General features: G+C 37.0%; 1 protein-coding gene and 1 long non-coding RNA gene across 2 annotated transcripts; both read right to left on the reverse strand.

The window, feature by feature from the left end:
* Positions 1–2,182: 2,182 nt before the first annotated feature.
* Positions 2,183–3,461, reverse strand: LOC122017216. Its single transcript, XR_006121290.1, has 2 exons — positions 2,907–3,461; positions 2,183–2,332 (listed from the first exon to the last, which is right to left on the reverse strand). It is a non-coding gene; the product is annotated as an uncharacterized LOC122017216 (long non-coding RNA).
* Positions 3,462–4,010: 549 nt separating this feature from the next.
* On the reverse strand, positions 4,011–5,205 carry LOC122016437 (chlorophyllase-1-like). Its single transcript, XM_042573737.1, has 2 exons — positions 4,939–5,205; positions 4,011–4,816 (listed from the first exon to the last, which is right to left on the reverse strand). The coding sequence occupies exons 1-2, from the start codon at positions 5,161–5,163 to the stop codon at positions 4,112–4,114; spliced, it is 930 nt and encodes a 309-aa protein (XP_042429671.1). The 5' UTR covers positions 5,164–5,205; the 3' UTR covers positions 4,011–4,111.
* Positions 5,206–25,703: the final 20,498 nt, after the last annotated feature.

Genomic DNA, 25,703 nt, shown 5'->3' on the forward strand with positions numbered 1-25,703 from the left:
TGTTTTTTGATATTTGGTAAGTATTGATGTAATGGATTTTAGTTATATATGAACCATGTACGATTTCATATTTTATATAAAAAAACATTTATCCTATTATGTTAAATATTGTTTGTTTTATGGTGGCAAAAAGATGATAATGCTCATCGTAGGTGCCTCTTACAACTCGTCCGTAGGTTATCTGAAGGAATGTAAATTATAAGTGGCTACTAGCCTGAGCAATGACTAGTGCATGAGGGAGGACGGGAACCTAACTACTAGTCAAAAATTGACCCCCATACCTCATAGTAGTAATACATCATGCACTAACCAATTGTCTGTCTCGAGAGGACATTATTTTATAAAAAAAATATAGAACCGTCACATTAGCAACCCCCTATTAGCCGGTTCCATGGTCATCATAAAGGAGGTAAATCCATAGAACAATAGTCAGACGCTCGGCGGAGACTTAGGCAAGTGGTGAACCCTTACCTCGATTATAAACAAAATACCACTATGCTAGCCATCTGCACCACACCCCGGGGACAAGGGGACATTGTTTTTTTTTTTTTTTTTTGGAAGGGAGGGGACATTGTTTTATGTGGCAAAAGGCGATTCGCTCGCCCCCAGCGCCCCGGCCAATCCGTCCCTAGGGCAACACAGAGGAGGTAAATCACGGGTGGCTACTAGCCATTAATGCAAATGGTCAAGACATGGGGGAGGTTATGCTCGGTCACGCCGAGTTTCGACTCCAAGACCTCATGTGGCAACACCTCATGTCTTAACCATCGCACAACCCCGAGGGGACAGGGGACATTGTTTTATAAAAATGTGGAACCGCCACATCAGCGGCCCCCCTAGAGCCGGTCCCACGGATATGGAGGGAGGTAAATGTAGGTACACAGCTGAAAGCGCATAGCCGGGACGCTAACTCCAGGCAATGACACCCCGAGGATTGAACCCTGGACCTTTCGGCCACGAAACTATGCGCTCCCAGCTGTGCTACGCCCTGGGGACAAGGGACATTGTTTTATGATATTATGGAATGTGGATGTGTAGTTTGTTTGTTGATATTGTTTGTGAATGTTGATATAATTGTTTTATAGATGTGTGGTTTGTAGTTAAAATTTATGACTTGCTTATATAAATTTTTAATCTCGTCTTAGGTGTTACGACCACAGTGCGAGGCTTTCTAAGTCAAAACCTGCTTGGTACAATCATAATGATCTACCATTGGATCTAACGCTTGACTTCCTACAAGCTTATGAGAAGGGAGATTGGAGGAGAAGACAAGAAGAGATAACTGTTGTCCTCTAATTTTTGAAAAAAAAGAAAAATTATTTAATAATCGAGGATTATTCTTCAAACAACTAAACACTTTATATAGACTTCAACCCTAAGACACAAAGAAAGAAAGAAAATAACCCAAGATATAAATTAAAATTCCTAACTTGTAAAAAAAAAGAAAGGAATCTTTAAAAATGAGAAAAAAAAACTTACAATCCTAAAATTTTTAACATACTCAATATCTAAAAATATAAAAGGTAAAAGTTATCAAAAATACCTAAAATATAAAAAAATATCTTAAATACTAAAAAAATAAAATTTATCAAAAATAAGAATAAAATCTTCGAATCTTCTGCATCAAGTGGTCAATGCTTTCTTCTATCTTCAGCATCATCAAGGGCACAATGAAGATGATGATAATAAATAGGGAAGTAAGAGTCAATAAAGAGAGTTTTGCTCATGAGTGAACTTTCACACTCCTCTTTTGCGCCTATGATCATAAGGAATCTGATATGAGCTAAAAAGTAACAAAAAAATAATTAGGTTCAATTTTGGAAACAAAAATTAGCATATATTTATTTACGTTCTCTATAACATAAAGGGATTTTAAAATTTGTTTCCTTAGTGAACTCAAGTAAAGATTCCAAAAAAATCAATTTCGTAAATCAGTTGCCTTCACTAGTGTGATAGTGCCAAAGAAAAATAGGTTCAGGTAAAACAAGCAACTGACTTTCATTTCACTTTAGCCAATTAAGTTAATTTATTTCTTTCATCCTCCTTACTTTGGAATAAATTTTCCATTTGTTCAATACTTGATGAGATTGCAATGACGACAGACATGAATAAAGAACCAATGATGACAGAATTTGCATACCATTATTAGCTGAGATTGCAATGCTGACTCATTGAGAAATACTTGATGAAAATTGGAATTAGCCATCCTGAAGTAACCAAGACATTGATATTTTCTGGTACTAAATAGTGATGGAATCAAATATAATATGAACGATCTACAATACTGATAAACAAACTTGTGTTTCTGTAGTTTGTTTCAATAGAGAGTGCCCTGCAACAAACAAACAAAATTCCAAAACATTATATGCAATTGAATAAAAGCAAAGCTACGATAAACTTGAAGTGATAAAAAGAAACTGAAAAAGAGGGAAAATAATGGCATAAAACTCACAACAATGGAAGCATGGATAATTTTTTATTACAAATGGAAGAATCAAATAGAGATATGAGGAGCTGGTTTTCATTTTTAGTTCCTTGATGTGCATATCTATGGTTGTAAAACTTCTTGGCGTAGTTTTTAGAGAAACACATCATGAATCCTGATGGATTCACACCTTCTATCTACACAACACCTTTTTCTTTTAACAAAAGAAACATACTCTTGTAATTTGTAAATGGATATTCAGTGTCATATCATTAACAGAGTTCTATTTATGCTTCTGTAACCAAATAATACAGATAGTTCCACTTCATTGATACTAGAGATGAACACAAGGGACAGGACAACAAAACATACAACGGATATCTAACAGGTTGCTAGAAATTGTAGACGACAAGCATTCCAATTGAATGAATACCACAGATAAGCATCAAGTCAAATAGAACTGAATAAAGAAGAATAATACCACCAATACTCAATTTTTTCCAAGAAACCCTTCCATTCCCCGCACGCAAGCATCCATCAGTCACCAATCTCCCCTTTTCTGCTTAAGATTGTATGGGATTTAAGGAAAGGTTATTGGTAGGTATAGGAATCGAATGGTGCAGGACAAAGAAAGCAGGAGAACCAGTAAAACCCAGAGAGCACACTCCCTTTCTTGACGCGCTCCCAGGGAAGGGCGAAGAGCATCCTCGTCTTCACAACAAAGCACTGCCACCAATCGAACTCCTCCATCTCGAACTCGTCTTCCACGGGGAACTCCTCGTCCTCTGCCTCCCCGACCACCGGTTGCCTTCTCCGCCATGGCTCCATCAGAATCAAAACCCTCCCCATTCTTTGACGCCTCCTCTTCGTTCTCGTCTTCGGTCATGGGGGCTACAGAGGAGGTTCGATGGCTGGGAAAGGGCTGTAAATTAACCGAGTTTTAGGTGTTCAAACTTATTTAATAAAATAATCAAGTCAAACTTAAAATGAATCAATCTTTTAAAATAATTGTTCAAATTTAATTTAATTTATTTTTTATGAGCATGATCTTATTTGAAACTTGGCTCGAGCTTGGTTCGTTTAGATGTTATTGAGCTCTCAATTTAAGTTTGCTGGAGCTTGGCTTGAGCTTAGTTCTAACTTGATTCGTTTAGATGTTATCGAACTCATAATTCTAACTTGTTTGATTGTTTGAAACTTTTAATTGTTTAATTAGTTATTGAACTTTATTATTTAAATTTATTTATTTATTTTATTATTTATTTAACATATTGAAAAGAATTTATTCATGAAAATGATTCGTGAATATTATTTATAAATATAGTTCATGAACATTGTTCACGAACGTTAATTAGCTGAATACATATATATTCAAATTTATTTATTTAACTTAACAAATTGTTTAAACTTATTTATTTAATTAATTTTATATATATTTAATAATTATAAACAAACTCTTATCAAATTCAACATAGAATTTATTCAAAAATTCTTTAATATGCTTAAACGGTTTATTCTGTAACCATTTATTGACAATATATTGTGTCAACAGCAAAATTTATCGTAGTATTTGTATTCATTAGAATTGAAATAAGGCTAGTTTTAGAAAGTAAGATATAAATAGTTGGATTAGACATTTTTCTTGTAATACTGCTGCATTTCGACACTGACTTGATAGGAAAACTACTAAAGCCTGGATCTAATAATGCCGGCGCGAACCGGTTTCCGGCGGGACTCAACCGGATCGAGCGTCGTCGGGGCGAGTCCAGGATTCCTGACGATGGCGTCGAGGTCGGCTCCCTCACCGCGCAAATAAGCCTTGAGGAACGCTGTCATAACTCCGGCCGTCGTCCTCCTCATTGCGTCCCTGCCTCCCTTGTCGCCCCTCTTGCACGCCATCTTCTGCATCGGCGAGGCGCCGTCGTCCAACATGTCGAGGTGTCCAAAGTCTTTTGCCACCAAGTGGTAGCACGTCGGCCGGCTCTCCCGGTAGAAATCGTGGTGGTTGAAGCCCTCCGGCGCGCACGGCGGGGACAACAGGTTCCTCCTCTGGCTCCCGAGCCCGGTGCCGATGACGAGGACCGGGAGGTCGAGGGCGAAGGAGGAAGGTACATAGGTGAGGATCTCGGGCGAGACCTGGTTCCACCTCTCGGAGCCGGCTACAGGGTCGACGCCGATGAGAGCGGAGAACTTGAGACTGGTCTTGGCGTGGCCGAGGGCCAGAGCGAAGGCGGCGTGGCCGCCGCGGCTATGGCCGGAGAGCCCAAGTTGGGCAAGGTCCGCGGTGACTCCCTCCGGGAGCAAGGACTGCAGGCCCTCTGGCAGCCAGTCGCAGACAGCGGCCGCGGCGGCGATGTCTTCCTCCGGCGACGATGGTAAAATGGTAAACAACTATTAAAAAAAAAAATCAAATAATTTTATAACTTAAATCTTGCGGTTCATCAAAATAGTAAAGTGCATTTACTTATTGTCATTATTCTTCAATAAAAGAAAAATTATAGAATAGAATTAACCTGTGGCGCTACAAGGATAAAGCCATGAGAGGCAATATGACGAAGAATTTGAAGGTAAGATGAGACGTTGAGCAAGAAGCCATGGAGAAAGAGGGCGATAGGATACGTTCCCGCTTCGCAGGGAGTGACGACTAAAAGTGATCTGGAAGGAGAAGAGGCCCTCCTGTCGAAATCCTTTGCCACCGTTTTAACGCTAAACTTACCGAGATCGAATACGGTTGCCATGAATGATCAGTATCAATTGTAATGAGGTATCAGCTATGGTGTAGATGTGAGTTCAATAGTAGTGAAGGAGGCCATTTATAGACATGAATTATGAATTAATAATTGTATTTTATTTTTTTTTTTAAAAAAAAATCCTTTTTGAATTCAACAATTGTTCGAATAAAAGAAAATATTGTATTATTTTGTTGACCATGAAAATTAAAAGAAAAATTCTTTTTTAATTCAATAGTTATTACTGACCAAGCAAAAAAGAGAATTTGTATTGGGTTGTCTAAAAAAACAAAAAAAAAAAAATTGAATTTGAATTCAACGACCACAATTATTCTACTATTCGCTCAAGCAAAAGAAAATTAGAAAATAATTTATTAGTAAATATTTCTTTTAAGATTTAATTTTAAGAATGAGTTAGTTTGGAAATTTGTAAGCTAATCGTAATTTCTATACAATAATATAATTCCAAATTTATTAGAAACAAATAATACTAGTTCATGTCATACTATGTCATGCCTATCTCGCTAAAAGTAAGGAACACGTTTTTTGTTTTAATAATGAAAGAAAATGAAAGAACATGTCGTTTCATGTGAAAAAAAAACATACCACTATTTTGGCTTGACTGTGAAAACAGAGTGTGTGGACAAAATATTATGAATTTATGAGTAAGAAGAGTGAACCATAATATTATATATTTTTTATTTTATATATATATATATATATATAAAGAAGAGTGAACCATAATATTATATTATATATATATATATATATTCTTTTACGGAAGGGTTAAAGTTTAGTTTATTTTTTAAGAAAGAGTTATAAAATATTGATTAAAATAAAATAGCTTTGAAGTTTTTTTTAAAGATAATTTATTATTTAAAAAAAAGGAGAAAAAAATATATCTTGGAGAAAAGAAAGTTTTATTTTCACCCAAAATTTTCACCAATGAATGCCACCAAAATATTTACAACATTCTTCTCACGTTTTTATATTTTTGTCGCTGTCATGTTATGTAAGAGCATGTGGCCTGTTTTTCATTCTATTAAATAAATGTAATGGTATTAATGTTTAATTTATTTGGAAGATGGACTGGACAGATCATACCTATTAGTAATTAAAACTCAAAGCTAAAGAGAAAAAAAATGATCTTTGTCAAGAAATGAAAAATATTGGACTCGAGATGGGGATGGACTCATGGCTAACATTCTATGAGCATACCTAAAGGCTCACAAGCAACAATGAGTTTGTGGGCGATCCATGAGCCAGTGCAACGAGATCATAGAAGACCAATTTAAACTTACGAAGAAAGTTAGCTAGAAGGAGACCGAGGCGGACCTCGGCAAGACCCATCCGCAAGTCAGACCTTAGAGAGAGAATAACAAATGTGCAAGGTTTAATTTGTAGAATAACATACACTCTGTTGGTATATACAAAGGAGAAGAGTAGTGAAAAATTATCCGTCTTTTCTTATAGGATGCACTTATATCATGGTTCTTTGGTGTTTTTCTAAATGACGCACCTATATCAATACGCTTGATTCCATTATACGCTTGCTTAATTGATTAAGAAACCCTGATTTCCATTTCTCACTAATCTGATCACTTTATTTTTCATTAACCTCTTGATTAATTGATAAAAAGCTTTGGATTCTATGTTTTTTTTACCAGATTTACTTTTCATTCCATCTTTGACTGTTTTGTCTTTATTAAAAAAGAAAAGACAATATCACATCACTATCACATTTTTGATTTTTTCCGCCTTTGCCAATACGAGAACTCTACATCATTAATTGAGCATATATATATATATATATATATATATATATATGGATGGATCTAGTAACTAGCGTATAAGATATTATCATAATGAGATCTAGAATTCGAATTTCAATAAAGTTGAGGTAAATATTTCCCTTATGTGCTAGTCACTATTCCAAAGGCTAGTAGTCGTTCGTGATTTACCTCTTCCGTGTTGACCTTCGGACGGGTTGGCTGGAACGCTAGTAGCCGTCCGTGATTTACCTCCTTCGTGTTAACATAACAGGTCACGTGTCAATTCGAGAAGAAATCCTTTCTTTCCTCCAATGAAGTGATTTTGCTAGCGTTCTTCATCGTCGTACCACAATGAGATGAATAAAAATAAATCACTCTACCAAACGGCCTCATAAATAAAAAAACATCTTTGAATCTAAGAAAATGAATTATGTAAAAATTGATCCTTACTACCATTGTAAAACTATCCTTTCTTCCCTCAGCTAAGTACTCGAATGGAAATGAATCTCATTAATCTTATAATTTAATGCAACGGGTCCCAGATCCTCTTCCTATTAGGAACAGATGTTTTTTGTGCTATTATTCAGTTATATACGTGATAAAAGATAATTCATTCGCTTTCAACGCCAGTTAATAATACAGATGACTAAAATATAAGGAAAGACATGTTCAGATACATTGAGTTTTGATCCTAAAATTTTACGTGATAATACTCTATATCTTAACCATTATACTACCCCAAATGAATAAATCATAAATCCAGCTGCGGGCCGCACCAACCCACATGCACGGCCTAAGGCATGCATATGACTTATACCTAGGACCCCAATAAATTAAGACCCATTAGTATTAAATATTTTTAAAATATACTTAATAACTAAAACTTAAGAGAAATGATATTCATCTAGAATTTTCATCTAGAAAATTCATCTAGATAGACACATAAATGATAGGCCCACAAAAAGTGAAATGGTGGGTCCCATCATTTATGTGTCTATCTAGATGAATTTTCTAGATGAAAATTTTAGATGAGTATCACAGCTCAAAATGTAATTATTCTTGACCAGAACGGCTATTCCAACAGCCACAACATTTAGATTGTTAAATGTATTGACGCTTCAATTTTAACTTACAGCAATTTTAATTAATTATATATTAATTATAATTATTATATTCTCCTACCATCCTATTAAGGTAGGTTACGAGAATTTCATTTTTTTTATAACATTCTCTCATATTCTCAATTGTTCTTTAAGTCTCATTTTCTGTATTTTTTTTTTTTTTGTTCCTCGTCACTTCGTTGGTAATCTTTTCATTCTCTGAACGTATATCGCCTTCCTCGATCACCCGGTAATATTTTTTTTATCTTTTCTTCTTTTTTTAAATGTTCTTTATTGTTCTATATAAATAATAAATTATAGATGAAATGGAATCAAATATCGTTGAAAAAATAGATTATTAATAATTATATAAAAAAATTTCCATTTTTTCTTTTCCCATGCAAGCAAATTACTATAATCACAAATCTGATTTAGGCACTTAAAAAAATCATAAAAATATTATTTATAGATTTTTAATATTCTGTATGTATATACTGGTTAAGTGCAGTTTATTATAAACTACTTAAATTAATTGATTCGAATCAAATTTAATATTTTATATTTTCTTATTATATTTGTTCAGGTAATAGTCGAAAAGTTTGAAATATCAATAACATGGCATAAATCAAAATAAGTTTTATTGTTGATTTAATTCTAAGTAATTTTATTTTGATAAAATAATAGGGACTTATATTTTTTTATTATTTTAATATAAATGTAAAAGTGCACTTGATAGATTTATTATTAATAATCAAAATCAGAACTCAGGAAATAATATAATAAAAAATTTAAATGAAAAATTAATTGAATTTTCATTAGAAGATAATACTTTAGAAAAAAAGAAATCTATTAAAAACTTTCTAATGATCATAAACTAAATTCATCAAAAATTAATATTAATGAAGAAAATAATTATAATTCAAAGAAGAAAAAGATGACTTAATAGATCATGAAAATAATTTTTTTTAAACAATATTGATGAAACTATTATTCAAAATATATATGATCTAGCACAATTGAAAAATATAAATACAAATTTAGTAGATTTATTAGTTGAAAAACGTCTAATTAGATAAATCAATATTTCTTTCCAAATAATGAAAATTCTAGACAATTTTCTATGATTCATTATATTCAAAAATTATCAAATGGAGAAAAGTATGATAGAAAATGGTTAATATATGCAAAAGAATTAGATAAAGTATTTTATTTTTGTTGTAAATTATTTAGTAAAAAATTAATTAAATTCAATTAACAAACTATGTTGAGAGCAAACTTAAAGTCATGAAGCAAGCAGTGAACATATTATAAATATGAATATTTGATTTGATATTGAAATGACATTGCTTAAAAATAAAACAATTGATCAAAATTTACAAGAAAAAATAAATAAGGAAAAAGAACAATAATGTATTAATAAGAATTATTGCTATAGTTAAAAATCTTGTAAAAAAAATTTGGCATTTTATGGTATCAATGAGAAAATTTATCAAAATAACAATGAAATTTTTTTAGGTTTAATTGAAATAATTATACAATTTGATGTTATAATTCAAGAACACCATATATAAACTGTATTCAAAATGATAAAATTCATAATCATTATCTTATTATAATATACAAAATGAGTTAATAAATATATTAGGACAACAAGTAAACAATATTATAATTAAAAAAATAAAAGAAGCAAAATACTTTCAAATGTGTCTTGTATTAAGATGTGTAGATATTTCAACAAGTCCAATCAAAATAGAAGAATATTTTATAGAATTTTTAAAAGTAAATAATACTTCAGAAAAAGGACAAAGATATGATAATGGGGCTAATATAAAAGTTAAACAACAAAACATACAAAAGAAATTGTTAGATGTAAATTCTAGAGCTTTTTATACACCATGTGGTTATCACAGTCTTAATTTAGTACTATCTGATATGGCTAATTCTTGTCCTAAGGTTATAATATTTTTTGGTGTGATACAATTTATTTATGAAGGCGTTGGAATTCCATTCTGTTTAAAATTCCCCGTACAAAAAATTATACAAGAACAGAACTTTTCCTATCAACCCGCATGTTCGATCAAACATGTGTTTGATCAGTCAAGCAAGTTCTTGAATGATCAAAGCACACCTTGATCGAAGTACAAGATCGCTAGCCTCTTGTGTTGGTATTCAAAATCGATACAAAGAAAAACCAAAGACAATTGTGCGGCGAAATTAAAGAACTAGTTGTATCTTTTCTTTGTAGCTAAAGACCTCTTAATTTTCTGTCGTATTCCTCTCCTCTTCTTGGACGTCGTGTGGACGACGATCTACCAAGACAACACCACCCTCCTTCTCTTCTCGGTTTCCAAACCGCCGGCTACAAAAGGAGGCTCTATGATGGGACACCTTCTAATTTTCTTCCTCTTCTTCAAGCTGCCAGCCACCAATGGATTGCTAGAAAGGGGCGCTGGCCCTAGCTAGGAGAGGAAAGGGGCGCGGACCCTAAGCAAGGGGGTGGTGGCCCTTGCAAGGTGAGGAAGGGGCGGCCCTAGCAAGGTGAGTAGAGCCACTGGCCACAAGGAGAGAAGAGGATTGTGGAGAATTAGAAAATTAGGTTTTATGAGCCACCACCTACTCCTTTTTATAGCCTTACCTTCGGTTATAAAGAAAGAAAATTAACATAATTCTGTTTAGAAAAAAATCTCTCTTTCTATAACCGAATTCTGTTTAGAAAAAATCTCTCTCTTTCTATAACCAAGTTAAACCAAACCAAGTTAAGTTAAACCAAACCAAGTTATGGATGAGTGGATGCGAGGCTTTATATAGAGGCTACAACAGGGACCTAGAGGAGGAATTGGTTTAGGCCTCCTGATGGGCTTGAGTTTCCTGTATTCGGACCGAACACCCAACCCAAGTTCATCAATAATAACTCATACCACTAAAGGGTTATTATTGAACTGCCGCACCAATCTCATATTACAAGATGGGTTCCTTCTTATCATGAGTGCGTTAATCTCCCTGTGTTTAAGATATCGTATGTCCGTTAATTAAATGAGTTACTGACAACTCAATTAATTAACATCTAATTACAAAAGTAGTATCACTCAACTTTATTATCATGCCGGACTAAGTCCACCTGCAGGGTTTTCATAACAATCCTTATGAGCTCAAGAGGACATCATCAGCCTAAATAATTAGGACACATATTCCTTCTATAATCAACAACACACCATATAAATAGTATCATCTCTCAACTCATCGGGTCTATTGATTTAACGAATAAACTCACCCATTAATAAGTTAAAGTAATAAATACTAAGTATATATGATTGTTATTATATAGGGATTAAGAGGATGCATATCCATAATAACAGAGATTCTGTTCTTTTATGTAGTCAGTATAAATCGAACAACCTCAAACGGTCCTGCTCAATACACACATAGTATAATAGTGTAATTTTATAGTCAAGGCAGACTAATACCAAATTATACTACAACCGTTCCATTGGTTTTCCCCAATCCATCTTGGTTGTGACCTACTATTTATAATTTATAAGGAATAGATAACATGATCTTCTGTGTGACACCACACACAATGTTATCTACAATATAAATTAAATGGAAACTGCATTGACATATATATAAATATAAAATGTAAATATTTGACCAAAGTGATTCTCATTTCAAAATATTTCAATATAGATGTTTATACAAAAACTAGGCTTATAGTATAAATCCCAACAATTTACTCATTATTTTCTTCTTCTACAAAAAAAATTGAAAATTTTTACAAGATTATATTTCTAATTTAACTCTTAAACCATTATCATAAACACGTTAGGAAAGTCATCTTAAAAGTGTCAAAGTAATAAAATATTAAGCTCCACAGATAAGAAAAGTTTTATATAAACTTGCAAAAACTAGTGATGATCCTAAAATAAAAAGTGAAGCAAATTTTTTAGCAACATATGAATTTAAAAATTTTGAATTTTTATTAGGTATGATATATTATTTGCGGTTAATACTATTAGTAAATTTTTACAATATAAAGATGATCCGACGGTAAGGTCGGGGGACCCCCTCTGGAGGGGAGTCAACGCCACGTGGAGGTTAAAAGTCAAAAGAGTCAGCATGAGGTCCGGCCGATCGAAGAAGGGGTGGGTCGACCGGCCGAACAGATCCGAGCGGGATCAAAGACAGCCCGATGGGGAGTCGGGTTTCCGACGCTCATGGTGAACAAGGTCGCCGAGCCGAGCGGGCAGCCCGCTCGGCCGAGGTGTAAAGCAGCAATGATGTGAAGGAACAGTCTCAGCCGAGTACGTGAGGGAATGGAATCTTCCCGGTCAGACCGATACCTACGCCCGGTCGGACCAATGCCTGCCGAGCGGATGGACGCTTGGCTCGGGGAAAACGGAGACAAGGACAAGGGGACATTGAGGAACATCTTCTGACAACAGGCATGTTCGACGACCAGGCCATACGCAGAATCCTACTACGGAAGGTTCCGCTGTCCCATCAGAGAGGTGCTCAGACTGTAGCAGTATGGTGTCAGGCATGCTCCTCTGGTAAGCCCATACTGAGGTATGGTAAAGGACACGTGTACGCCTCGATAGGTGTGCACAAGCCTCCCTAGATCTCTATATAAGAGCCCACAAACTTCACCGGAGGTATGCGATCTCTGATTCTTGAAGCCACTTCATCGTTTTCCTCTTGCCTGACTTGAGCGTCGGAGGGTCGTCGCCGGGAAACCCCTCCCGGCCCGACTTCTTTGCAGGTTCGCCAGAGATTTGCGCAGCTGGTCGAAGATAGAGGAGAGCGCCACGTCCCCAGTGTCCATCGATTCAGCGTTCGGACAGGATCAAATTGGCGTCGTCTGTGGGAATGCACCTGCATCCGAGCGGAAAAGATAGATGAAGCTGGACGACCGCACACCGTGATGCTCTCCCAGGAGGAGCTCGATGCTCTAATCGAGGCAAGAGCAGCTAAGCTCGTGGAGCAATAGAAACAGAAGGCGCAAGCCGAGCGGTTGGAGCAACAAGCGACGTCAGTGTCAGGAGGCCGAGCGGAAGCACCGCCTACCACGGTTCCATTTCATCGGGCTCTATTCCGTACGCCTCCTGAAGTCGCACCCGCTAACCTCGATCAAGGATCTTCATCCGACGAGGTGCCCAGGCGAGACTACAGAAAAGGCAAGGCTCCCCGAACGGACGCCTCCCCCGAGCGGATCAACCGGCAATTTTTAGAGGCTATCCTGTGGGACCCTCTGCCAAAGCATTATGTGCCACCGGCGATCGGGGAATACAACGGAACCACCGACCCGGACGACCATCTGGGTAAGTTCGACAACACAGCTACCCTACATCAATACACAGATGGAGGAAAGTGTCGGGTGTTCCTTACCACCCTCTCGGGATCGGCGCAACGGTGGTTTCGGAGGCTACCGGACGAATCCATTACTAGCTTCAAGGAGTTCCGCACGACCTTTCTCCACCATTTTGCAAGCAGTTGGCGTTACCAGAAGACCAGTGTCAGTCTATTCGTCATCAAGCAAGAGCCCAGGGAGTCGCTCCGAGCTTACATCCAACGATTCAACCGGGTGGCCATGGATATTCCAACGACCACCTCAGAAACAATGATGAATGCGTTCACGCAAGGCCTCGTGGATGGTGACTTCTTCCTTTCACTTATTCGAAAGCCGCCTCGAGACTATGATCATATGCTACACCGGGCCAATGAGTACATTAATGTGGAGGAAGCCCAGGCGGCCCAAAGAAAAGAAACTCCATCTGAGCGGCTAGCCCCTGCCGAGTGGAAGCCGATCACTGGCCACCAGCCGCCCAGAGGACCGCGAACCGAAGCAGTCCGCCCTCATCACGCAAGGTCCCATGCCATCCAAGAGGTAGCCTCCGAGCGACCCAAACCAAAAAAAAGGTATGGACCCCCATGTTTTGCTCGTTCCACCGGACCGACACGCATAACACACGAGATTGCCGGAGCCTTCCCCTGATCGCCCACCCCTCTCCTTGAAGTGGCCGCCGTCGATCGCCATCATCCGACAGGCGACAGCGACACCATGAAGCCGGTCGGCGGATATCCAGAAAGTCTCCCGAGCGGTATCATCCTCAGGAGCACGAGGACAATCCCCGGGTATCTAAGGAGCGGCCTAGGCCGTCCGCACGGGAGGAAGAAAATAGAAGCAACACGTCCCGGGGCGAAATCAACATCATCGCTGGTGGACTGACCGGAGGTGACTCTAACAGAGCAAGGAAGGCGAGTGTCAGTCAGCTCCAGATCCATGCGGTCGGCTGCAGTCAGGAACGGGCGAGCGGGCCCGAAATCAGCTTCGGGCACAGGGACCTTGAGGGAGTCGAAGTGCCACATGACGACGCCCTCATCATCAAAGCGGTAATAACTAACTATACTATTCACCGCATTTTCATTGATACAGGCAGTTCGGTCAACATCATATTCAAAAAGGCTTTCAACCAACTGCAAATCGATCGAGCTGAGTTGCTGCCCATGACAACCCCCCTCTACGGGTTTACGGGTAATGAAGTTCTACCGATCGGAAAGTCCGACTCGCTATTTCGCTGGGAGAAGAGCCGCTCAGAAGGACGCGGACTGCCAACTTCGTCGTGGTCGACTCTCCCTCAGCCTACAATATTATCCTGGGGAGGCCAGCGCTCAGAGAGTTCTGAGCGGCCGTCTCCACCTTCTACCAAAAAATTAAGTTCCTGGTTGAAGATAAAGTTGGAGAAGTGCGAGGAGACCAGCTGGCGGCTCGAAGATGCTATGTCGAAATGGTCCGAGCCGAAGCTAATTCCGCGCGGAAGGCACCACGGATCGAGGTGAACGCCATAACCGAAAAACCACCCTCTTTGGTTTATGAAGAAAAAGAGGAGGTGCAGATCCACCCGACCCGATCGGAGGCCACTACGTTCATTGCGGCCGATCTGGAGGTGAGCCAGAAAAAGGAGGTGATCAAATGTCTCCAGAGAAACTGCGACGTCTTCGTTTGGTCGACACATGAGCTGCCGAGAATTTCACCAAATATAGCACAGCATGAGCTTCACGTCCGTCCGGACTCTCGGCCAGTGAAGCAAAGGAAGAGGGACTTTAGCGCCGAACAAAACGCCATCATCTGAGCGGAGGTCGAGAAGCTCCTGGAGGCCGGCTATATAAGGGAGGTCCAGTTCCCGAGCTAGCTCGCAAATGTAGTGCTAGTGTCCAAGCCGGGCAACAAGTGGAGGGTTTGCATCGATTTCCGGGATCTCAACAAAGCATGCCCAAAGGATTTCTACCCTCTGCCCCGGATTGATCAACTGGCGGACTCCATAGCCGGGTGTGAGCTGATATGCATGCTAGACGCCTATCAGGGCTATCATCAGGTGCCGCTCGCCCGAGAAGATCAAGAGAAGGTCAGCTTCGTCACAGCCGATGTCACTTACTGTTAAAATGTAATGTCGTTCGGACTAAAGTGTTAGAGTGTATACTAAAAGCCTAGCTTTTGGTATAAACATTTATCTAGAAATAAGAATCACATTGGTCAAATGTCTACATTTATGATAAATGTAGTTGTTCAATTAATTTATATTGTAGATAACATGGTGTGTGGTGTCATACACAGAGGATCATGTTATCAGTACCTTATAAATTATAAACAGTAACTCACGACCATAATGGAAAGGAACAAACCATTGGAAGGTCGTAGTGTAATTAGGTATTAGTTTATCTTAACTATATAATTACACTAGTACACTTAGAGTGTATTGAGTAGGACCATTAGAGGTCGTTTCTTTTATACTGACTTTATAAAGAAACAAAGACCTTAGTTATTATGGAAGTGTGTGCTCTTAATCCTAATATAATAACAAGCACATATATTTGATATTTATTTCTTTAATTTATCAATGGGTGAGATTTAGTTCGATGAATCAATAAGCCCGATAAGTTGGGAAATGATATCACTTATAGTGTGTATTGTTGATTATAGAAGGAAACTGTGTCCTACTGATCTAGGTTGAGAATGTCCTCAAGAGGAGCTCATAAGGATTGTCATGTTAAACCCTGCAGGTGGACTTAGTCCGACATGACGATAAGGTTGAGTGGTACTACTCTTGGACTAAGATATTAATTAAATGAGTTGTCAGTAACTTACTTAATTAGTGGACATTTGACATCTTAAACACAGGGAGACTGACACACTCATAATAAGAAGGAGCCCAAAATGTAATTTGGGATTGGTGCGGTAGTTCAATAATAGTTCTTTAGTGGAATGAATTATTATTGATGGAATTAAGTTGTGTGTTCGGGGCGAACACGGGAAGCTTAATTTCATCGGGAGATCAAAACCAATTCCTCCTCTCGGTCCCTATCGTAGCCTCTTGTATATAGAGATTTATACCTACCACATACCCACCTTCTTACCCAACCAATAGGGGCCGGCCAAGCTAAGCTTGAAGCTCAAGCTTAGGGTTGGCCAAGCCTAAAGGTTGAGCCCAAGTTTAGGTGGCCGGTCACATCATATTAAAAAGGATTTTTTATTAAAATTATTTCTTATGTGGATATCATAGTTTTAAAAGAGAGTTTAAAAATTAAATCTTTCTTTTTAAAGCTTTCTACAAAAGATTAAGAAAAGATTTGAAATCTTTCCTTATTTGTAGATTGAAAGGAGATTTTATTTCTAAGAAAAACTTTCCTTTTTTACCATGATAATAATTTAAAAGAGAAGTTTAAAAATTAAATATTCTCTTTTATTAGTTTCTACAAAAGATTAAGAAAAGATTTGATATCTTTCCTTATTTGTAGATTGAAAAGAGATTTTAATTTTTAGAGATAACTTTCCTTTTGGAAATTATCCACATGTTTAGAAGAAGAATTTTAATTTATAAAATTTCCTTTTTATTAACCAATCATGAAGGGATAAAAATTATTGGAGAAATTTTTAGAAACAAATTAGGAAGTTTTAATTCTTGTGTGAATTAAATTTTCCTTGTTTTGGGGAATTAGAAGTGACCGGCCATTATTATTAAAAGAAGAAAATTGTTTTTTAATTAAAATAATTTTTCTTTTTTATGATAAAAGAATTAAGGAATTTTTTATTAAAATTTCCTTATTTGTCAAGACCAAGGATTATAAAAGAGGGGGTAGAGGTGCCTTCACAGGTGATCAACTCTATTATTCTTCTCCTCTCTTTTCCTCCTTGGTGTGCCCTAGCTTCTTCCTCTTCTCTTCTTCTTATGGCCGGCGGCAACCTCTCTTGGAGCTCTTGATGGTGGCCGGTTCTAGCTAGGAGAAGAAGGAGAGAAAGGTGGTTTTGTTTCTTGCATCCCTTGGAGCTTGGTGGTGGTGGCCGGACCTCTACTTCTCTTGGAGAATTGTGGTGGCCGAAACTTGCAAGGAAGAAGAAGGTGCTTGGTGGTTCTCATATCGGAAGATCGTTGCCCACACAAAGTCCGAGGTTAGAAGAGGAATACGGTAGAAGATCAAGAGGTCTTTTTAGAAGGTATAACTAGTAATTTTTCCTTTCCGCATCATGCTAGTTATTTATGGAAATAATACCAAATACAAGAGGCTTACGATTCTAGTATTTCGAATATATTTTTCGAAGTTGTGTTCTTTTATTTTTCTTTTCCTTGTGATTTGATTGTTCTTTTTGGTTGACCTAAAGTTATTTTAGGAAATTAAATATTAGCTTTCCATAAAAGGTTTTGTCTAGTCGGTGGTGGTTGTTCCCATATCCAAGAAGGCCATGTGCCTCGCCACGTCAGTACTGGGAACCAATTATGGAAATTAATATTTAATGGAATTAATAACTTAGGTGATTTGGATCAAACGTGTTAAGTTCCGCAGGAGATCCAAGTCTAAACCTTAAAGAACAAATAGATTAAGTTTTGGATCAAACGTGTTAAGTTCCGCAGGCGATCCAAAATTTAATTTAAAAGAACACATGGTAGCTAGGAAAAGGTTCAGACCTTTGTACAAAAATTTTGTACAGTGGAACCTATAGGTTTTCCGAGTAGCAACCAACAATTGGTATCAGAGCTAGGGTATTGCCTCTGTGTATTTGGTATTAGTTTAATTATGCACATGTCATACATAATTTAGGCAGATTAATAGTAGGATGTGCTAACTTTGTGGATGCAGGATCCAACTATTATGGCTTATAGTTATTATGTGTGTGATTAGACCCTTGGACATGTCAAGGGTATTTTATTGTGTGTGCATGATTGTATTATAAAATACAGCAGGAGCTGTATTTAGTTTTATTAGGATTTTATTTTTTGATCTAGATACATGTACATTTCTTCGAGGAATATAGGATCGAAAAATGTAAAATTCTATTTATGTCGCGGATCGAGTCTTGTAAGGCGTGGAACCTTTTAAGTACCAGAGGCACAACGGAACAAGGAGCAAGATGGATGCGACAACTAGACCCGGTGGCAGTGGCCAAAGATGGCAGCAACTAGGGTTGGTGACACACGGAGGACAGCAATAGATAAAAGTCATAATAGTTGAAAATTAGTTTTTCTATTTATTGCTTTTTATGCTGTGTTGTGTGTGCTTGTTAATATGCATATTTAGTAGGCTAGCATAGTTAAAATTCCTCATTTATAAATAACTAAGTGGGAGAGAGATTTTTAAGTAAATCTCATGGTCTCCATTACTGATTTGTAAGTGATGCAAACAAGCTTGCGCGTTGGCTCTGAGTGCCTTCCTCCATAACGGATGAGCTTGTTTGTGGATCACTAGAACAGACTTCCATTTTTGGATGACTATAGGAAGTTAATTAAGAGCGTGTGATCTTCCCCAACGGAAGGGGCATAATCTTATTAATGGACTTAGTGTCAAGTAATGGTATACACTTAGACACATTTAATAGTATCCTCCCAACGGAGTCACTACTATCACTTGTGTGACCAAAAGGAAATCAACTATTGATTTGTCATAAAACTAGATTGGCAATATAATAAAATTAATAAACCCCTCTTACAAATGTTTGAATTTGTATACGTCCACACTAACGTGGCATACAAGATTCATGGTGTTTGAGGTAATTTTATTTGTCAAAAAGTTATATTGACAAGATAGTCAATGGGTAAAACCCTCCTCTTACAAATGATGAATTTGTATACGTCCACACTAACGTGGGATGCAAAATTCACGGTGTTTGAGGTGTTGGTAAATTTAAATAATATTGTTTGAGGAATCAATGTTATTTTAAATTCAAAGAGTTTTGACCAAATATTTGATCAAAGATAGATCAACTATTAATTTTATTCATTATAAAGTAAAGTTGACGAGATAATAAAATTAATGAATAAAATCTCCTCTTCGATTTTGTATACACAAAATTCATGGAGATTTTAAGGAGTTGATCTTGACCAAATATTTTTGAGATTCTTAGGATGTTTGTCAATCCCTAGTAGTCATACTATAGAAAAGACTTAGTAGTCCCAATTGTAATGATTGGAAATAGGACTTGGACATTAAGGTAGACTGTCTTTTTAGAACTAAGAACAATTTAGGTGTATTTAATTCATTAGTTGAAACATGCCTAGTGGTGTTATCTACTAGAACCTGGAGTGTAGATACAAGATGCCATTAATCATGTCTGCAATTCATTGCAGGGTTCCAGGAAACCCGACAACTAAATGAAAGGTAAATCACCGTCCACATGGGCACTACTGTAAAAGTGGTAGCTGTTGCAGTGGGAGATGTTTATCCTTTGATAAGAATAAAATATGGATTTTAAGTAATTGTCTTTACGTACCAAGTTTAGAAAGAACCTGATTTCAGTTTCTAAACTATTATAGACATTGTGTCTATTTTGACAACAAAGTTGTTATCAAGAAAAATAGGGAAGTTATCTATTCTGGTATGATGGTTGACAATTTATAATCCAATAACTCTCACGATGCAACAAATGGAAATTAGTAACACATCTTCTAATTTTAAGAGAAAGCAACCTTCAGAAATGAACCAATTATATCTTTGGTACCTAAAGCTAGGTTATACTTAAGTAGGATTCATTGGTAGCTGATGAACTTTTGGGTTCATTGGTAGTGGAAATCTTTCCAACCTGCGAGTCTTACATGGAAGGAAAATAACCAAGAAGCTTTTAAGTCCAAGGGGTATGGAGTCAAAGATATGTTGAAATCGGTTCATTCTGATTTGTGTGATCCTATGACAATCCAAACAAGAGGTAGTATTGAATATTTCGTCTATTTTATAGACAACTATTCAAGATACAAATAAATTTACTTAATGTACCGCAAGACTAAGTACTTTGATTAGTTCAAAGAGAACAAGGCTGATGCGGAGAAATGTTAAAGTAAATGTCACTATGGTAAGATCGTAGTGGCAAGTACCTCTTGGGAGAATTTAGGAGTCACTTATCAAAAGTAGGGATTCAATCCCAACTAACTGCACCTGGTACACCCCAACAGAATGGTGTAGTAGAAAGAAGGTAAAGGACTCTTATGAAATAATTAGATAGATGATGAGTTATTCAGAAAATTACCAAATTTGTTTTAAGGATAAACTCTGAAAACGAAAGTGAACATAGTACCTTCCAAGTTAGAACTCTCTACTCATATAGAATTGCTGAATAGGTGAAAACCTATTTTGAAGCATATTCGGATTCGGGTAATCCAGCACATATGTTAAAGAGAGACAATGATAAGTTGGATAGGAGTTCACTTGTTTGTAAGTTATCCTAGATAAACAAAAGTAGGTTTATAGTCTTAAAAATCAGAAGGTCATTGTTAGCATCAATGACTGATTTTTTTAGAAAAGGACTAAATAATGAACCACGTGCTCATAAGTAAATTTGTTCTTAAGGAAATAATAAAAGACATGTCTAACCTAGTACCAACTGTACAAGATGAGATACCACAAGAAAACTGCAACACGTATCATAAATTGATACACAATTACAGAAAGTGTCTTGTTGTAGTGGGAGGGTTGTTATGCAACCTAAATAGGTTCATGTTTTGGGAGAGTTTTTGGACTCGATCCCTGGAGGACATGAACCTGATCTCCGGTCATATGATGAAGCACTCCAAGATAAAGATGCAGCATCTTGGCAAAGAGTAATGAATAAAAGAATTAGAATATATGTATTCTAATAAAATCTGGAAGCTTGTAGAATCACCAAATGGTGTAAAAGCCGTTGGGTGTAAAAAGGTCTATAATAGAAAAAGAGGGATAGACAGGAAGGTAGTAACTTTCAAAGCAAGGCTTGATGAAAAAGGAAACTTTTTCACTGGTAGTCATCCTTAAGTCTATCCGGATTCTTTTATCTATTTAGCAAGAGGATGTCAAGACAGCATTCCTTAATGGAAGTCTTGAAGAAAGCATCCATATAAAGTAGCCAGAAGGGTTCATTGCAAAGGGCTAAGAGCATCTTGTGTGCAAGCTCAATCAGTCTATGGACTGAGGCAAAGCAACAAGGTCTTGGAACATCCGGTTTATCAAAGTAATCCAGATCTATGGATTTAGTAACCGGATAAGTCTTGTGTATACAAAAGGTGTGATGGAAGCGTGGTGGTATTTTTTGTACTATACGTAGATAACATTTTTGGTAGTTGGAAACAATATCAAAATGTTGTCAGAAGTAAGGGTATGGTTGTCCAAACAATTCGATATAAAGGACTTGGGAGAATGTATATATTCTTGAGATCAAAGTAATAAGGGATCGCAAGAAAAAATATATTTTACTTATCCCAAGCTTGATACATCGGAAAAATCCTTGCTCATTTTAAGCATGCAAAACTCCTAGAAAGGTTTCTTACCTTTTAAGCATGGAGTGTCTTTATCTAAAGAGATGTCTCCGATGACATCAAAAGAGATTGAGGACATATAGGTAGTTCTTTATGCTTCGGCAGTTAGACAACCTAATGTATGCTATGCACGAGATCAGAAATCTGTTTTGCCAAGGGCATAGTTAGCAGATATCAAATTAACCCTAGACAAGGACATTGGACTGCAGTAAAGCATATATTAAAGTACCTTAGAGGAACTAGAGATTATATGCTAGCTTACAAGGCAGTTAATTTGGTCCCTGTGGGTTGCATGGATTTTGACTTCCAATCGGATAGGGACAATAATAAGTCAACCTCGGGGTTTTGTGTTTACTTTAGGAGGTAAAGTCATAACTATGGAAGAGTGATAAGAATAGGTATTTTTCTGGACTCCACCATAGAAGCTTAATATATGGCAAGCCTCTGAGGAAATCATAAAAGCTGAATGACTTAATTACCTCAAGATAGACTTAGATATGATTTCTAGTTTGTCCAAAGATTATTACAATTTATTGTAATAATAATGGTGCAGTAACAAACTCGAAGAAACCATGAGTCTATAAGGCAAGTAAACACAATAGAGCGCAAGTACTACCCAATACGAGAAATCGTATAAACGAGGAGAAGTTGTTGCCGCCTAGAATGCATCAGATGATGACCTATAGATCTTTTCACTAAGGTCCTTAAGGCGAGAGCTTTTGATGGACATGTTGAAGGGTTGAGAATCAGATGTATGGCAGCAGATATGGCAGCTTAGTCTTTTAGTATAAGTGGAAGACTATTAGAGTGTATACTAAAAGCCTAGCTTTTGGTATAAACATTTATCTAGAAATAAGAATCACATTGGTCAAATGTCTACATTTATGATAAATGTAGTTGTTCAATTAATTTATATTGTAGATAACATGGTGTGTGGTGTCATACACAGAGGATCATGTTATCAGTACCTTATAAATTATAAACAGTAACTCACGACCATAATGGAAAGGAACAAACCATTGGAAGGTCGTAGTGTAATTAGGTATTAGTTTATCTTAACTATATAATTACACTAGTACACTTAGAGTGTATTGAGTAGGACCATTAGAGGTCGTTTCTTTTATACTGACTTTATAAAGAAACAAAGACCTTAGTTATTATGGAAGTGTGTGCTCTTAATCCTAATATAATAACAAGCACATATATTTGATATTTATTTCTTTAATTTATCAATGGGTGAGATTTAGTTCGATGAATCAATAAGCCCGATAAGTTGGGAAATGATATCACTTATAGTGTGTATTGTTGATTATAGAAGGAAACTGTGTCCTAGTGATCTAGGTTGAGAATGTCCTCAAGAGGAGCTCATAAGGATTGTCATGTTAAACCCTGCAGGTGGACTTAGTCCGACATGACGATAAGGTTGAGTGGTACTACTCTTGGACTAAGATATTAATTAAATGAGTTGTCAGTAACTCGCTTAATTAGTGGACATTTGACATCTTAAACACAGGGAGACGACACTCATAATAAGAAGGAGCCCAAAATGTAATTTGGGATTGGTGCGTAGTTCAATAATAGTTCTTTAGTGAAATGAATTATTATTGATGGAATTAAGTTGTGTGTTCGGGGCGAACACGGGAAGCTTAATTTCATCGGGAGACCAAAACCAATTCCTCCTCTCGGTCCCTATCGTAGCCTCTTGTATATAGAGATTTATACCCACCACATACCCACCTTCTTACCCAACCAATAGGGGCCGGCCAAGCTAAGCTTGAAGCTCAAGCTTAGGGCCGGCCAAGCCTAAAGGTTGGCCTTAAGGTGGCCGGCCAATAGCTTGGAGCCCAAGTTTAGGTGGCCGGCCACATCATATTAAAAAGGATTTTTTATTAAAATTATTTCTTATGTGGATATCATAGTTTTAAAAGAGAGTTTAAAAATTAAATCTTTCCTTTTAAAGCTTTCTACAAAAGATTAAGAAAAGATTTGAAATCTTTCCTTATTTGTAGATTGAAAGGAGATTTTATTTTTAAGAAAAACTTTCCTTTTTGACCATGATAATAATTTAAAAGAGAAGTTTAAAAATTAAATATTCTCTTTTATTAGTTTCTACAAAAGATTAAGAAAAGATTTGATATCTTTCCTTAGATTGAAAAGAGATTTTAATTTTTAGAGATAACTTTCCTTTTGGAAATTATCCACATGTTTAGAAGAAGAATTTTAATTTATAAAATTTCCTTTTTATTAACCAATCATGAAGGGATAAAAATTATTGGAGAAATTTTTATAAATTAGGAAGTTTTAATTCTTGTGTGAATTAAATTTTCCTTGTTTTGGGGAATTAGAAGTGACCGGCCATTATTATTAAAAGAAGAAAATTGTTTTTTAATTAAAATAATTTTTATTTTTTATGACAAAAGAATTAAGGAATTTTTTATTAAAATTTCTTTATTTGTCAAGACCAAGGATTATAAAAGAGGGGGTAGAGGTGCCTTCACGGGTGATCAACTCTATTATTCTTCTCCTCTCTTTTCCTCCTTGGTGGCCGGCCCTAGCTTCTTCCTCTTCTCTTCTTCTTATGGCGGCAACCTCTCTTGGAGCTCTTGATGGTGGCGGTTCTAGCTAGGAGAAGAAGGAGAGAAAGGTGGTTTTGTTTCTTGCATCCCTTGGAGCTTGGTGGTGGTGGCCGGACCTCTACTTCTCTTGGAGAATTGTGGTGGCCGAAACTTGCAAGGAAGAAGAAGGTGCTTGGTGGTTCTCATATCGGAAGATCGTTGTCCACACAACGTCCGAGGTTAGAAGAGGAATACGGTAGAAGATCAAGAGGTCTTTTAGAAGGTATAACTAGTAATTTTTCCTTTCCGCATCATGCTAGTTATTTATGGAAATAATACCAAATACAAGAGGCTTACGATTCTAGTATTTCGAATATGTTTTTCGAAGTTGTGTTCTTTTATTTTTCTTTTCCTTGTGATTTGATTGTTCTTTTTGGTTGACCTAAAGTTATTTTAGGAAATTAAATATTAGCTTTCCATAAAAGGTTTTGTCTAGTCGGTGGTGGTTGTTCCCATATCCAAGAAGGTCATGTGCCTCGCCACGTCAGTACTGGGAACCAATTATGGAAATTAATATTTAATGGAATTAATAACTTAGGTGATTTGGATCAAACGTGTTAAGTTCCGCAGGAGATCCAAGTCTAAACCTTAAAGAACAAATAGATTAAGTTTTGGATCAAACGTGTTAAGTTCCGCAGGCGATCCAAAATTTAATTTAAAAGAACACATGGTAGCTAGGAAAAGGTTCAGACCTTTGTACAAAAATTTTGTACAGTGGAACCTCTAGGTTTTCCGAGTAGCAACCAACATAAAGAACGCGGGAGCAACCTACCAGCGCTTGATGAACAAAGTATTCAAGGAGCAGATCGGACGCAATTTCGAAGTGTACGTGGATGATATTCTCATCAAGTCCGTCCGAGCGGCTAATCTTTTTACGGACATGGAGGAGACCTTCCGAACGCTGAGAAAGTATGAGTCAAGCTGAACCCTCAGAAATATTTGTTCAGAGCAAAAGGTGGGCGTTTCTTGGGCTATATAGTGATCGAGCGGGGCATAGAGGCAAATCCCAGCAAGGTAAGAGCGTTGCAAAATATGTCGCCCCCAAGAAATCTGAGGGAAGTAGAACGCCTAACCGGTCGGATAACTGCATTGTCAAGATTCATTTCTAAGACTGCCGACCGGAGTCTCCCTTTTTTCAAGATCCTACGCAAAGCTACTAAGTTTCATTGGGACGAGGAATGCGATCGGGCGTTGGAGGAGCTGAAGACGTACCTGAACTCCTTGCCGGTGCTAGCCAAGCCAGCTGTAGGTGAGTCGCTCGGTATTTATTTATCTTCAACCGAGCAGGCAGTAGGC

This window comes from Zingiber officinale, chromosome 8B (genome assembly GCF_018446385.1).
Source record: "Zingiber officinale cultivar Zhangliang chromosome 8B, Zo_v1.1, whole genome shotgun sequence".
In the NCBI taxonomy this organism is placed as follows: domain Eukaryota; kingdom Viridiplantae; phylum Streptophyta; class Magnoliopsida; order Zingiberales; family Zingiberaceae; genus Zingiber; species Zingiber officinale.

Excerpts from the sequence above, each read along its gene's own strand:
- LOC122016437 (XM_042573737.1), bottom strand. The coding sequence starts at position 5,163 with ATGGCAACCGTATTCGATCTCGGTAAGTTTAGCGTTAAAACGGTGGCA. Across the intron at positions 4,817-4,938 it reads TTATCCTTGTAGCGCCACAG|TTGTTTACCATTTTACCATC; the intron begins GTTAATTCTATT and ends TTTTTTTAATAG.